General features: G+C 38.9%; 1 protein-coding gene across 6 annotated transcripts in view; it reads left to right on the forward strand.

Moving 5' to 3' along the window:
• RHOT1 (ras homolog family member T1) overlaps positions 1-15,222 on the forward strand; it is a gene marked incomplete at both ends in the record, with an annotated part of 78,016 nt that overhangs the window by 56,131 nt on the left and 6,663 nt on the right. For 2 of the 6 annotated variants that reach the window (XM_080713601.1, XM_080713603.1), the window contains 2 exons: positions 1,364-1,459; positions 3,077-3,199. The exons of 1 other annotated variant lie outside the window; for it this stretch is intronic. In XM_080713601.1, coding sequence (XP_080569727.1) covers positions 1,364-1,459; positions 3,077-3,199 — 219 coding nt within the window. The remainder of the gene's footprint in view (positions 1-1,363; positions 1,460-3,076; positions 3,200-15,222) is intronic. 3 more of the 6 variants (XM_080713602.1, XM_080713604.1, XM_080713605.1) reach the window with 2 other exon arrangements.

A 15,222-nucleotide genomic window follows, 5' to 3' on the forward strand; every position in this document is an offset into this window, starting at 1 on the left:
TTCATAACATTGCATGACATTACTCACCATAACGGGGGATCCTTGTCACATAGAAATTGTTTAGCAACAGAAAGAGACAATGAGAAGGTACAAATTTGAGCAAATGTGAGTTTGGTTTGGGTGCCATAACAAAATAATGTAAACGGGGCTTCTGACATTGGCTATTTTTTAGGAGGCTGTAACCCTCTTAACAGGACAGTACAGCCTTTCTCCCACCCAGTGTAAAGAAATAGTCTTACTGCAGTAAAATGATGTTGACCTCATGCTGCCTCTTGTACTTGTAAGGCATTTCCATACACAAAATTTATATTTATCTGTTGATTAATCGACCTGGGGTATGAGAAGGATTCTAAAACATGTTGCCTATCGGGTGTGGTGGCACATGTCTATAATCCCAGTACTTGGGAGTCTGAGACAAGAGGATAGCAGGTTGATGACAGGGCATGGTAACTTAGTGAGACCCTGTCTCACTGGGTTCAATCCTTAGTACCACACAAAAAATATATATACATATTTTGTCTATTTATGTTAAACTTACTGTTTTGTCTTTGAGCTCAGGATACAGTATATTTTAAAAGTGCTATAAAAAGTAGTTGCAGTTGGAATTTCCACTGTGTAAATGTTTTGCATTAATTGTTATGAGCCACAAATCTCATGTACATTTATTATATATCCATACATATAGGTACAAACACATAACTGTGATTATCTTCATAGTTCACTAACTGCCTTACAATTGCATGATTTCTAATGGCATTCTCCTGAAATAGTGTTTGTGTAATTTTTTTTTGTAACAAAATAGATTTTCAGGCAGTGCGTTTCTCAGGACTTTATAGCTTATTCTATTTTTTGTTACGTTAGTCTCTAAATTATTTTTCTTATGAAAACTACAGTATAAAATAGAGTAATAGCCAGGCGTGGTGGTGCACGCTTGTAATCCCAGCATTAGGGAGGCTGAGACAGGAGGATCAGTGTTTACAGCCAGCCTCAGCTACATAGTGAGGCCCTTTGCAACTCAGTGAGACCCTGTTTCAAAATAAAGAATAAAAAATAGAGCTGGGAGTGTGGCTCGGAGGTAGAATGCCCCTGGGTTCCACCCTCAGTACCCTAAAAAAAAATAAAAATAGAGTAATAGTCAAGCATTGCTATAAACAAGGACTGAGGTTTACCAGAAAGGTGTTGATTTTTACAGATTTTTTAAAATAAAGAGTTAATTTTACTGGTATTCCATTAATAAATACTTAAAAATGCAACAAACCTTCATTTTGTATTGGAAGAAAAGTCGTTCCTATTAATATAAGATAAGCAAAACCTTATTCATGTTTTACCTTTGCTTTAAAACTCTCGTGTATGTTATCTACAGAGAGGATCATTACAGACACAGACTCTCCCGAGACATGGGCAACACTGATAGAATAGAGAATTTGAGAAAAATCTGGGTCTTTCTAAAAACTGCTTTGTAAGTTACTTTTTCTTTATGACTTCTGTGGGATTTTGTTGACATATTCTTATAGGATGAACAAATCTCCTTTCTCGCTGTAATTAACATTTAGTAATTATCTAGAAACGCACTGCTTGGTCAGTCTTACTGTCTAACTGTATATTCTGGTGTCTTCTTTACTATGTAATTGTACTTTTAAAAATCTTATAGTTAACTGCAACTGTGCTTTTAGATCCCCATCTTTAAAAGTTTACTCTAATTCTTGTGTGTGTGTATATATGATAAATGTACATACTTGGACATTTGTTTATATAGTTAACCCCAAACGACTTCTCATGAAGCATCTCACTGTTGCTAAGCATACTTTGCATCTCTCCTTTTTGGTGGGTGGAGCCTTGTGTATGTTGAAGAGTCGGGTTCAATTTATAAAGTAACAGATTCCAGTATGACAGCTGACAGTGACTTAGTAGCAGTGATTTGTTCCTCATTATAAGTCAGGCTTTAAAAAGGAATGTCTTGAGCATTAATTCTCAAAATTAATTCTTGTTTTTCTTCATGTTGGGAATTAGGCATTATTGGGATGCTGCTAATCTCCACAACCATGCTACGGTGTGCTGTGGTCTCACCAGCTCTCACAAGCTAAGCCGAGTCAGATTGGGCCAGTCCTTTGACTGAGAAGCCTCTAAAATTGACCAGGTGTAATAGGAAGTGATGGCATTGACTCATCAGATGGTGCTCTTCTGAGTGGGCTCTGCTCCAGTGCCTCTTCATGGGTGGTGTGCTGGCTTTGTATGTCTGAGTGGCTCTGGCCACTGAACAGTCATTGGAGACCCCCTGCTCTGGTAGACAGGGCCTAGGTGAATTGGGTTGCCCCTTGTGCCTGCTCCAACGAGTGCAACTCCACTCAACCAGAAAGGAGTCAGAAAGCCTCCTGAAATTTCATATCTAATTTTAATTGGAACCATTGTTGATTTTAACATCCCTACCCAGAGTTTCATACGATCATACTTAGCTACTGTGTTTTGGTAGCAGATGAAATCAACCCTATATTTTGTTGGTGTGGAAATTTATGAAGCACTTTGATTTCCTTTGGGAGCCAGGGTGCTTGATGAATTAAAGATGATGTTCATATCACCTCAGAGTTGAATAGACTCATCTTTTGACTCTTGTATATTTGCCACTCTTCTCCTTCCTGGTTTTCAGACATGAGTGTGTGCTGAGGGAGGAGGAGGAGGGAATGCTTACTTAAATGCTAGCAAACCTTGTCCTTTTGGTGGGTGCTATGGCTTACTCAATTTTTAGTTTTATTAATTTAGATGAGGGTGCCATCTATTGCTGTGCATACTTATTCCACTAAAACTCCTATAATAATAATTCCATCCCCCCTCCAAAAAAAGCAAAAGTTTTAGCCAAATTTCCCGAGATTTCCTATAGGGAGGGAGGAGGAAACTATTACTACTTATTCTGTTTTTGGTGAATGTGGAATTCTGCACAACTTTAGCATGGCCCACACTATCCTTTTTCTTCCTACAAAGAGTGTTGCTTATGTCTAAATCTTTTTTTTAAGTTGGCACCCCAACTTGTGCCATATTTGTAAGTAAGAACTCAACCCTGTCCTTCTGTGTGTTTTCGCAGCCATGCCCGGTTACGCTGTATGTGCACCTGCAACAGGTGTACATTTTGCATCTGTCAGAACTTCCTCAACTCAGACTTGCTGCAATCTGTAAAGAACAAAATCTTCACTGCAGTTCTTAACAGGTTCTTAACTTTATTTACTGGGTACCAGGCATTCTGTTAGAATACAAAAGAAGTGGATAACTATTTTTTATACAGATACTCTCTACAAACACAATAAGCCAACTGTTGCCCAACTAACTTCCACTAAAATTCTCATTGTGATGACAATGTTTAGTTTTGGAAGCATCCTTAATAATGTTTTTAAGTTATTAGGTATATTTCAAAGACTATAAGATTTGGGCTTTTTTAGTTATGTTTAGGGAGATAACATATTTTGGCTATAAATTATAGATATACATTAAGACTTTTGTAGTAAGGAAAAGACAGATTCATCACAAATAAAAGGTGTTATGCTCTACTCAACTTCCATTCAAATAATATATCTTATTAAAACTATATTAATGTGAAAAGTGCTTTGGATCCCAGTACTTAGGAGACTGCGACGGGAAGATCGCAAGTTCAGGGCCAGCCTCAGCCACTTAGTGAGGCTCTCTGCAACTTAGTGAGCCCCTGTTTCAAAATAAAGAATAGAGCCGGACTTGGTGGTGCACACTTGTAATTCAAGCGTTTGGGAGGTGGAGATCAGAGGATCACAGTTTGTGGACAGCCTCAGCTACTTAGTGAGGCCCTTCACAACTCAGTGAGACCCTGTTTCAAAAATAGAAAGACTAAAAAATAAGGCTAGTGTGCTTGAATTTAGAATGCCCCTGGGTTTCATCCCCAGTACTGCAAAAAATAAAATAAAATTTAAAAATTTAAAAAACAGGGCTGGGGTTTAGCTCCGATGTAGAATGCTCTTGGGTTCAATCCCCAGTACCGCCAAAAAACAAAAACAAATAAACAAAAAAATGCTTTGGATTTGAAAAAAGTCTTTATTCTTGAAAGCATTTATAATTAAAATTTAACTTTTTAAAAAATACTTCAGTTTTTTTGAAAGAACATAGTTTTTAGAAATGAGGATAATAACCAAACATTAAGAACTCAAAGGAATATGGAAAAGAAAAAAAAAAGCAGTAGTACTGTCCTTTAGAAAAGTAGTTCTGTCCTTTAGAACAGTAGTACTGTTTTTTTAGGTGGTCTTATTGAGCCCAAACATGACATGTTTCTATAAAGTGATACCCTTTTTAAAAAGAAAGAACAAAAGGATGTGTGCATTCTCTCGAAGCAATGAACTTGGAAAGTTATAATCTTATTCAGATCATGCTGCCTTTGTTCAAACCAGCATTATATTATGAGCATTGAAGAAGCCTGTGTAGTATTGATTTGCATCTGATGTTAAATTTATATGTAACTAAGGATGAATTAGGCCTTCAAAATCACTTAAATATCATTGGGAGCTAAGATGGATGATTGAGATAAATAACAGATTTAGGATAGTTATTTGGTCCACCATTACATGCCTGCTAACAACTAGACCCAGTTATATCAGATGGTCATGGTTGGTTTCCACCAGCAATGTGGTAGTTGTGTCTATGAAACATAGAGATTGTTTCTTGAGTCAGAAGCTGATTTTGAAGGTATTCTAAGAGTCTCAGTGTTTTGAGTACTAACAGCTCTGGAATAACAATGCAGCCATGTCAGGGAACTGCTTTGAAGGGATTTCCACACGCATTTGGTGGCAAGGTTCTTCCTTTGTCTTTGGAGTGGCGCCTTAGAACGGAGTAAGGACATTCCCTCATGATTACTGACTGAGAACAAGCAAGGCTAGTTCAAACCGAACAATATTCAGGAGCTCCCATGTTGGGAATCTTAGCACTGGAAGAGATCCCAGAATTCATCTGGCCTAGCCTCCTGTTAGAATGCCTTCCTGTACGCTCTCCTGAAAGAGTACTGTTTATTTGCTGCTGGCTTTCTTCTTTGGAGAGGGTTTTTACTTTTGCTTTTATTTTTTAAACTAAATGTCTTCCCTATAACTTTCTCTCCTTTAGTTTTAGTTCTGTTCTTTAGAACAACACACGACTATTCTACTCCCTCTTCAACATAGCAATCCTTCAGACATATGAAGACGGCCATCATGTCTTCCCTAATTTTCTCTTCTCCAGGTAGAACATCCCCATTTCTTTCAGCCTTTTCTTAAATCAGATGGTTTAGTGGCCTCATCGTTCCTGGTTGCCCTCATCTGAAAACCTCTCCTAAGTTTTTAGAGTGCCTCTTACGAGGTACCATTGAGAGTGGATAACTGTTCCGCTATGGTCCAGCTAGTCCCGAATGGTGGGCAGTCATGTTCCACACTTAGGACAGCACCTATCTAGTGCCTGAATAAATTTTCCAGCAGTCTCTCCTATGGTTGATGTATATTATCTTGGGGTTCATTGAAATCAGAACTTTATTTCATATGAAGTCCTATTAAGGCACTTCTCCATTCCCTTCTCGAATCATATATTTGACAGTTTTAGCTGACTCTTTGAGTCTAAATGCAGATACATATGTATCTCTATTAAGTGTCATATTCTTCTTTTTGATCCATCTGTTCTAGCTCGGTCATTTCAAACATTATTTCTACCATTTGTCCCATTTTATATATCTCTCAGTATTTTGTTATTTGCTAATTCAGTAGATATGTCTTATCTTTCAAGTTACTGATTAAAAATAATGTTGAGTACACAGAGGTTGGACAGAGAGAAAGAGAAAAGTAAAGAGGGCAAATCCTATAGTACCCCATAGAGAACTCTGCCAATGATGGGTCCACAATTTTTAGGGGAAAGATTTTTCCATCAGTTAAAAATACATTATTATCCAGCATACATTTTATCTTGTTTTACCAAGAGATTTCAGGAAGGGTTTTTGTGAAATCATTGTATAATTTTTTACCACATTCCTCTGACCTACTGATGTAATTCTTTCTAACTAGGAAGTGAGGTTTTTTTTATGTCTTATCTTGGTGGCCCTTCTTGGCTCCCAGTAATTGTTGATCACAAACTATCTATTTTATTATCTATTCTAGAAGCTCTTTTTTTTTTTTTTCTTCCGGTACTGGGGATGGAACTCAGGTACATTCTACCTCCAAGCTACACCCCCATCCCGATTTTATATTCTTTATTTTTGAAACAAGGTCTCACTAAGTAGCTGAGACTGTCTGAGAATCTGTGATCCTCCTGTCTTGGGCTCCCAAGTATTGAGATTACAAGCATGCGCCACCACACTGCTTTTCTAGAAGCTCTCAGTTTGCTCATGATAGCAGATTGATTCATTGCCTAAATTTTGGTGGCAGTTTTTTTCCTCCAAGTTGGTTTAATCAGCTTCTAAATGCGATCTGTTAAGATGTGCCCTAAATTAATGTGCTTGCTCATAGTAAATCACTCTGTATAATGATCCTAAAAGGAAATCAGAAGCCGGGCGTGGTGGCACACACTTGTAATCCCCACACTTGGGAGGCTGAGACAGGAGTATGGCACAGGTTCAAAGCCAGCCTCAGCTACTTAGTGAGGCTCTCAGCAACTTAGTGAGACTCTATTTCCAAATAAATTATAAAATAGGGCTGGGAGTGTAGCCCAGAGGTAGAAAAGCCCCTGGGTTCCACCCACGTAGCGCGCACGCGCGCGCACACACACACACACCAGAATATTTTGTCATATCTATTTATAAACTAGAAGTAATTCAATAGTAGTATTGGCATACATCACTGACATTTGATAGTCAAAAATAAAAAGAATGAAAAAGATAAGTAGGGCCGGACGTGGTGGCACATGCTTATAATCCTAGTACTTGGGAGGCTGAAACAGAAGGATCATAGGTTCATGGCCAGCCTCAGCAACTTGTAGAGGCCCTCTACAACTTAGTGAGGCCCTGTTTCAAAATAAAGAATAAAAAATAGGCTGGCAGTATAGCTCAGCCCCTGGGTTCAATCCCAGTACAGCAAAAAAAAAAAAAAAAAAAAAAGTAAGGAAACCAATGTACTTTTCAAAGAACTCATTCCTTGTCTCCACTAGCACTTGAGACATTTATTTGATAGAAGTACAGTGGAATTTTAGAGGTTTGATACTGAAGTTTCTTCAAGTTTATAAAAAGATACAGATAAGAAAGGTAGGTGGGTAGGGGCCAAACTCATTCCCCAGAGGATCTGGACAGATAATATAGAACAGAGGTGGCTGTGTGTGAGAAACATGGAGAGGCGGCACTAGGACAGGCCCTGCCTGAAGAAAGCAACCACATTTTCAGCTATACTTTTTTGTTGTACAAGCCCAGCATTCCTAGGTTTTTTGATTCTATAAAAGATTAGAATCAGATTTTTATGAGAGCCGGGTGTGGTGGCACATGCTTGTAATTCAGTACTTGGGAGGCCGAGACAGGACAATCGCAGGTTCAGAGCCAGCCTCAGCTGCTTAGTGAGGCCCTTCACAACTTAGTGAGACCCTGTTTCAAAATAAAGAATAAAAAATAGGACTGGATGTATAGCTCGGGTAGAATGCCTCTGGGTTCCATCCCCAGTACTGAAAAGAAATAAAAAATAAAAAAGTGCTAATAATCAGAACAAACCATATTTACAGGCCACCAATTTATAGCCTTAGGATTAAGGCATGGCAAAAAAAAAAAAAAGAAGAATACATTGGGGGAAAAATTCTCTGTTTCTTGAGAGACTGAGATAAGAGGATCACAGGATCATATCCAGCCTCAGCTACTTAGTGAGCCCCTCTACAACTTAATGAGACCTTGTTTCAAAATATAAAGAATAAAAATATAAAGAATAAAAAATAGGGCTGAGGGTATAGCTCAGAGGTAGAATGCCCCTGGGTTCATCCCCCAGTTCCTGGGGAAAAAATTAAATAAGTAAATAAATGAATGAAAAGTTTTGGGGTGATAGATAAAAATAGAGCTCCTTTCCCTGTTTCCTCTCAGGTTTTAGCTTTTAGTGTTTGGTCACTATTGGTTTGCCATGCTAGACATATTTTAATGTTGAATAAGCAGAAAAATGATTGATTGATTAATTAATTAAAAGATATTGAAGGATTTTTCACTATACAACAGTCCAGGAGAGTATCTTTCTACGTAACACTAAGTCTTGAGTCTTTGTTTTTTGTTTTGTTTTGGTTTTTTTGTGGGTCTGGGGATGGAACCCAGAGGCATTCAACCTCCAAACTACACCCCTGCCCTATTTTTTTTTTTTTATTCTTTATTTTGAAAACGGGTCTCACTAAGTAGCTGAGGCTGTCTCTGAACCGCAATCCTCTGATCTCAGCCTCCCAAATGCTGGGATTACAAATGTGTGCCACCACGCCCGGCTTGAGTCTTTGTTTTTAGAAATTAGAACTTCTGTGCTTGGTATTAGATTTAGAACTTAATATGGAAGATTCTAAAAGTGTTGTCGGTTTTTTTTTGGGGGGGGGTACTGGGGATGGAACCCAGGGGCATTCTACCTCTGAGCTACAGCCTCAGCCCTACTTTTTATTCTTTATTTTAAAACAGGATCTCACTGAGTTGCAGAGGGTCTCACTAAGTAGCTGAGGCTGCCTGCGAACTGCGATCCTCCAGTCTCAGCCTCTCAAATGCTGGGATTACAAGCGTGTACCACCACACCCGGCTGTGCTGTTGTTTTTATTTAAGCAAAAATCTCCATTAAGTATTTGCAAAGAATTAAATTAGCAGACAAATATTGGTACATACATGATAGTCTCAAATGAGCACATTGCTTTAGTGTATTTGTAAAAATTTTCATCATTGAAGTAGAATTACTACCTATAGTAACCTGTCTGGAGCCGCACTCTTTTTCTTTCTTTCTTTCTTACCATCACCCTCACGCACACACACCTTGATTTTTTTTTTTTTTTTTTTTTTTTTTTTTTTTTTTTTTTTTTTTTTTTGGTGGTACTGGGGTTCCTGGAAGCCCTTCTACCTCCGGGCTACACTCCCAGACCTATTTTTTACATTTTCATTTTGGAAACAGGGTCTCCTAAACCAGCGCGCGCGGCTGGCTTCGAACCTGCGCGACCCTCCTTTCTCTGCCTCCCAAGCGCGGGGATTACAAGCGTGCACCACCATGCCCGGCCACACCTTGATTTTTTAATTTAGAATACTTCATTGCTGGGCATGGTGGTGCACGCTTGTAATCCCAGCGCTTGGGAGACTGAGACAGGAGGGTGGCACAGGTTCGAAGCCAGCCTCAGCTACTTAGTGAGGCTCTCAGCAACTTAGTGAGACCCTGTTTCCAAATAAAGAATAAAATAGGTCTGGGAGTGTAACCCTGGGCTCCACACCTAGTACCACCAAAAAAACAATAAATAAATAGAATACTTCATTGAAGTACCTGCTTTGGATAGGAACCTGCCGTGAGTGGGAGGCAGAGACAGGAGGATCACGGTTTTTGGACAGCCTCAGCTACTTTGTGAGGCCTTTTGTAACTCAGTGAGACCAGTTTCAAAATAAAGAATATAAAATAGGGCAGGGGGTGTGGCTCGGAGGTCAAATGCCCCTGGGTTCCATCCCCAGACCCACACACACACACAAAAAAAAAAAAAAAACTATAAAATAAGTCTGGGAATATAGCCAAGAGGTAGAAAAAGTCCCTGGGTTCCATCCTCAGTACCACAAAAAAAGAATAAAAAATAGGACTGGGGGTGTTGCTCAAAGGTAGAATTCCATCTCCAGTACCGCGCCAAAAAAAAAAAAAAAAAAAGATATTACCCAATTACCTGGCTTTAAGTATCTTTTTAAGTATTATGTTATTAAATTTTTTTTTACATTTTGGTTATATTTTCTGTGACTTTAGCCCATCATGCTAAAACAGAAAGTATTACAACCTGATCATGAATTTAAGCAGTTTTAATTGGCTAATCTTTGACACTAGTTTTTTTCCCCTTTACCAGAAAAAAAATTAAGTCATTCTTGAGCTTATTTACTGACACTACATATTTCAAGTAGAACGTACTAATAGAATAGTTTCTGTTTTTAGTTTAATTGACTTCAATATATCCAAGCAGTTTTAAATCACACACAGCTATCTTACATTTAACTTTGTTCTTTAGTAATTATGGTCTCACTCCTTAAATCTGGATAGGTTTGTGTTTTTTAGGATAATTTATGAGTAACTAGACTTGAGTTTAAATATCTTTGGAGGATGATTAACATGTGGTCAGATGACTTTAGTCTTTGGGAATGCTTTCATTTCCAGTGTTGTAAATCACACTCCTGTAAAGAAACACCTTTTGAATCCATCTTAATTTTTAAATACTTTGAAAATCTGAAAGTGGTAAATTGGTTGTATAGGAATGAGCTTGATGGTTGGTTTGAATTACCCAGGATTTTTAGTATATTAAGTATTTGTGTTTCTGACTTGTGAATGCAAACACTGAAGCTTGCTATGGATGTAATTCATCCCTTCTTCAGGTGCTCGTTTTCATTTGTCTCTTCCACTGAGTCATTTTTCTTAATACTCTCAATCTCTCTCCCAGCCAGGTTTCTGTGTGTAATCCTCTCACTTTTCATGACCTGTAATTTAATCTAAAGTTGTTTATTTTGCAATTACTATTTTGCTGTGACTTCTTTTGGTGCCTATTTTGGTTTTAGGATACTTTTCATTCGATTTTATTATTTGCACAAGCCATGTAAATTATTTATTCATGTTACTTCCTGAGTGTCGTAGCAACATTGTACTTTGGCAACCCCGTGTGTAATTCATCCAGAGTATTTAGAGATGTAAAGGTATGACAGGCAATCATCATACCCATTGTATTTTTTACTATATTTTGCTACTGGGGATTAAACTCAGGGACACTCTACCTCTGAGCTATATGCCAACCCTTTTTTTATATACAGTGTGGTGGTGGTGGGGAGTACTGGGGATTGAGCCCAGGGGCATTCTACCTCTGAGCTGTACCCCTAGCCCTCTTTTTATTATTTATTTGTTTATTTATTTATTGTGGTACTGGGGATTGAATCCAGAGGCATTCTACCACCAAGCTATACTCCCAGCGCTATTTTTTATCCTTTATTTTGAAACAAGTCTAAGTTGCTGAGGGCCTTAGCAAGTAGCCAAGGCTAACCATGAACCTTTAGTCTTCCTGTCTTAGCCTCCCAAATATTGGGATTACAAGCGTGCAACACCATGCCCAGCTTTATTTTTATTTTTATTTTTGAAACTGGGACTCACTGGGTTGTTAAGAATCTCATTACTTGTTGAGGCTATCCTTGAACCCATGATTCTCCTGTCTCAGCCTCCTAAGCATGTACTACCAAAATACTTGTATTACAAGTATGCACCACCACACCTGGCAGCAGTCCCCCCACTTTTTGAGGTACTTGAGATAGAACCAGGGGCATTCTACCTCCGAGCTATACTCTCAGTCCCATTTTTTATTCTTTATTTTGAAACTGGATCTTACTGATTTGCAAAGGACCTCACTAAGTAGCTAAGGCTGGCCAGGAACCATGATCCTTCAGTCTCAGCCTCCCAAATGCTGGAATTACAAGGGTGTGCCACCACGCCTGGCAGCAACCCTCATTCATTCATTGATTCATTCATTCATTCATGGTGGTACTGGGATTCCTGGAAACCCTTCTACCTCCGGGCTACACTCCCAGACCTATTTTATATTTTTATTTGGAAACAGGGTCTCTTAAGCCAGCGAGGCTAGCTTCAAACCTGCGCGATCCTCCTGTCTCCGCCTCCTAAGCGCAGAAATTTTTCTTGGGAGGCTGAAACAGGAGGATCACAGGTTCTCGGCCAGCCTTGGCTACTTAGTGAGGCCCTCCATAACTTAGTGAGACCCTGTTTCAAAATAAAGAATAAAAAATAGGACTGAAGGTATAGCTTGGAGGTAGAATGCCTCTGGGTTCAATCCCTAGTACTGCAAAAAAAATTAAAAATGAGTAAAGGATTTTACTGTCATAAGGCCAAGATTAATTTCTTCTTCATAAGATTGCCTTATAAAAAGGATAGGTGCTTAATATATTCTTTATACCTGATCATAGTGGCACACTCCTATAATCTCAGTATTTGGGCAACTGAGACAGGAGGATCACAGATTTCAGGCTAGCCTCAGCAATTTAGTGAGGCCCTCAACAATTTAGTGGACCCTTTTTCAAAATAAAAAGTAAAATGGGGCTAGGGGTATAGCTCAGAACTAGAATGCCATTAGATTCAACCCCCACTATGTATCTCAAACACACATAGACACACATCCACACCCTGCTCCTGTGTGCATGCGCACACACACATCTCTGCAAGGCTGTTCTTTGAATTTGTATACATAGTCAAATTTAAAATTATATAAGATTTTGTGTGTATATTCCCGCTAAGTAAGTTGCTCCTGTGTATAACTTTAAAAATTTTTGCCATTTGGTTCATATTTTAAAGAACAGATCTGTAAACGCTGTACTTGGAAGGCTGAAACAGAAGAATTGCAGGTTTGAAGCCAGCCTCAGCAACTTAACAAGACTCTATTTCCAAATTAAAAATAAAGTCAAGTGTGGTGGCACACACCTGTAATCTCACTTGGGAGGCTGAGACAGGAAGTTCATAGGTTCAAGGCCAGCCTCAGCAACTTAGGCCCTCTGCAACCTAGTGAGACACTGTCTCAAAAATAAAAGTAAGGCTGTTGGTGTACCTCAGAGGTAGAATGCTACTGGCTTCAATCCCCAGTACCACAAAAAAATAAAAGTATCACTGGTTACTAGTTATTGGAACATTTCCCTTGTGTCATGATCATCTATGAATTTGAATTTTTTCTATTGCTTGGTGAAGCATTTCTTGACATTGGTACATATCTGTGTCCTTTATAAAGTATGATAATGTTTAGGCATGCTAAGTTAACAGCTTGCTTATGGTTTGTGTCACTATTCATCTTTACTGTGTACTCTGTATCAGTTTCTTAACCTGTTTGGGGATTGTCGGATTAAAATGTTTCATATATTAGTTCAGTTTTATATATTAGTTTAATTTGTCATTAAAATTATTAGCAGTGTCAGGATGGTAGCTCAGGTTGGTAGCTCAGTGTACACAAAGCTCTGGGGTTCTATCCCCAGCACCACCCAGAAATAGAAATATAAAATACATATATATTATAGAGAGAGAGACATAAAATTAGAAGTGATGGCATTATTATTAGAAATAATGAAACTATTTCTACCACATTAGAGGAATAAAAGGAAGGTGGCCCATATTTTATTTTTTTAAAGTAGACTATTTAGCTAGGCAGGATGGTACAGCATGCCTTTAATCCCAGTACTTCAGAGGCTGGGACAGGAGGACCTCAGGTTCTAGGCTAGCCTAGGCAATTTAGCAAGGGCCTCAGCAACTGTGCGAGACCCTGTTTCAAAAAAAAAAAATAATAATAATAACCGGGTGTGGTGACACATGCCTGTAATCCCAGTATTTGAGAATGAGATCCTTGGATTACAGGTTTGAGGACAGCCTCTACAAGTAGTGAGACTCTTATCAACCTGGTGAGACTCTGTTTTAAAATAAAAATAAATTGGGCTAGGGGTGTGGCTCAGAAGTAGAATGCCCTTGGGTTCAATTATTGAATTAAACTTTTAAAATTAAATTAAATTAAAAGTAGAGCCAGGTGTAGTGGCACAGGTTTGCAATCTCAGTACTTGAGAGGCTGAGACAGGATTGCAGGTTCAAGGACAGTCTCAGCAAGTAGTGAGACTCTCATCAATCTACTGAGACCCTGTTTCAAAATAAAGATAAAATAGGGCTGGGTATGTAGCTCAGTGGTAGAATGCCCTTGAATCCAATCCCATTACCACAAAAAGTAAATAAATACATAAATAAAGAAGTGGAGACAGCATTATAAGTTTCAAGCCAACCTCAGTTTAGTGTGATCCTTAGCAATCTAGTGAGACCCTGTATCAAAATTAAAAATAAAAAAAAAACAGAACAATAAAATAGTGCTGAGGTGTATAGCTCCAAGGTAGAAAGCCCTTGAGTTCAAAATACAGCTGGGAATCCAGGTGTAGTAATGCACACTTGTAATCCCAGTACTTGGGAGGCTGAGACAGGAGGATCCAGGTTCTCAGCCAGCCTCAGATACTTAGTGAGGTCCTTTGAAACTAGTGAGACCTTTCAAAATAAAGAATAAAAAATAGGGCCGGGGAGCTGGGTATGTATGGTTGGTGGCGCATGCCTGTAATCCCAGGGCTTGGGAGGCTGAGACAGGAGGATCGCACAGGTTCAAAGCCAGCCTCGGCTGCTTAGTAAGGATCTCAGAAACTTAGTGAGACCCTATATCCAAATAAAGTATAAAATAGGTCTGGGAGGTAGAAAAGTCCCTGGGCTCCACCCCTAGTACAATAGATAGGGAGGGAGGGCTGGCGGGCTGGGGGTGTAGCTCAGAGGTAGAATGCCCCTGGATTCCATCCCCAGTACTTCAAAATAAAAAAAATAAAAATTCATGCCTGAGCCAGGCATGTTGGCGAACACTTATAATCCCAGCATTTGGGAGGCTGAGACAGGAGGATCGCAGTTCACGGACAGCCTCAGCTACTTAGTGAGGCCATTTGCAACTCAGTGAGACCCTGTTTCAAAATAAGGGATGCCCTTATTTCAGAGGTAAAATGCCCCTGCGTTTCATCTCTAGTACTGTAATAACAAAAAACAATTTAAAAAGTTCATACCTGAGATATATACATAGATAGAGCTATAAAATAGAAAACTGAATATTCACATTAGCACATTTGTTTATCCTTGAGTTGTATTTGTAAAAGATAAAATGACAAGATGAGAGGAGTGAAAATAAATTCATATTTATTTTTGAGAGTTGTGTGGAAGGACTGGTAGAAGTGGTCTAGGTGGATCCACTCGGAATAAGTTTCTAAGCTTTGCTTCTCTTGAATATGTTCTACTGAATTTTTCCTTTCCTCTGCATAACAGCTTGTAGTCTAAGATAAGATCAACTAACATCTGGATTTTTTTTTTTTTTTTTTTTTGGTGGTACTGGGGGTGGAACCCAGGGGCTTTTCTACCTCTGGGCTATACTCTCAGGCCTATTTTATATTTTATTTGGAAACAGGGTGTCACTAAGTTGCTGAGAGCCTCACTAAGCAGCCGAGGCTGGCTTTAAACCTGTGTGATCCTCCTGTCTCAGCCTCCCAAGCACGGGGATTAC

Source organism: Muscardinus avellanarius (genome assembly GCF_963383645.1).
Source record: "Muscardinus avellanarius genome assembly, chromosome: 16".
NCBI lineage: Eukaryota > Metazoa > Chordata > Mammalia > Rodentia > Gliridae > Muscardinus > Muscardinus avellanarius.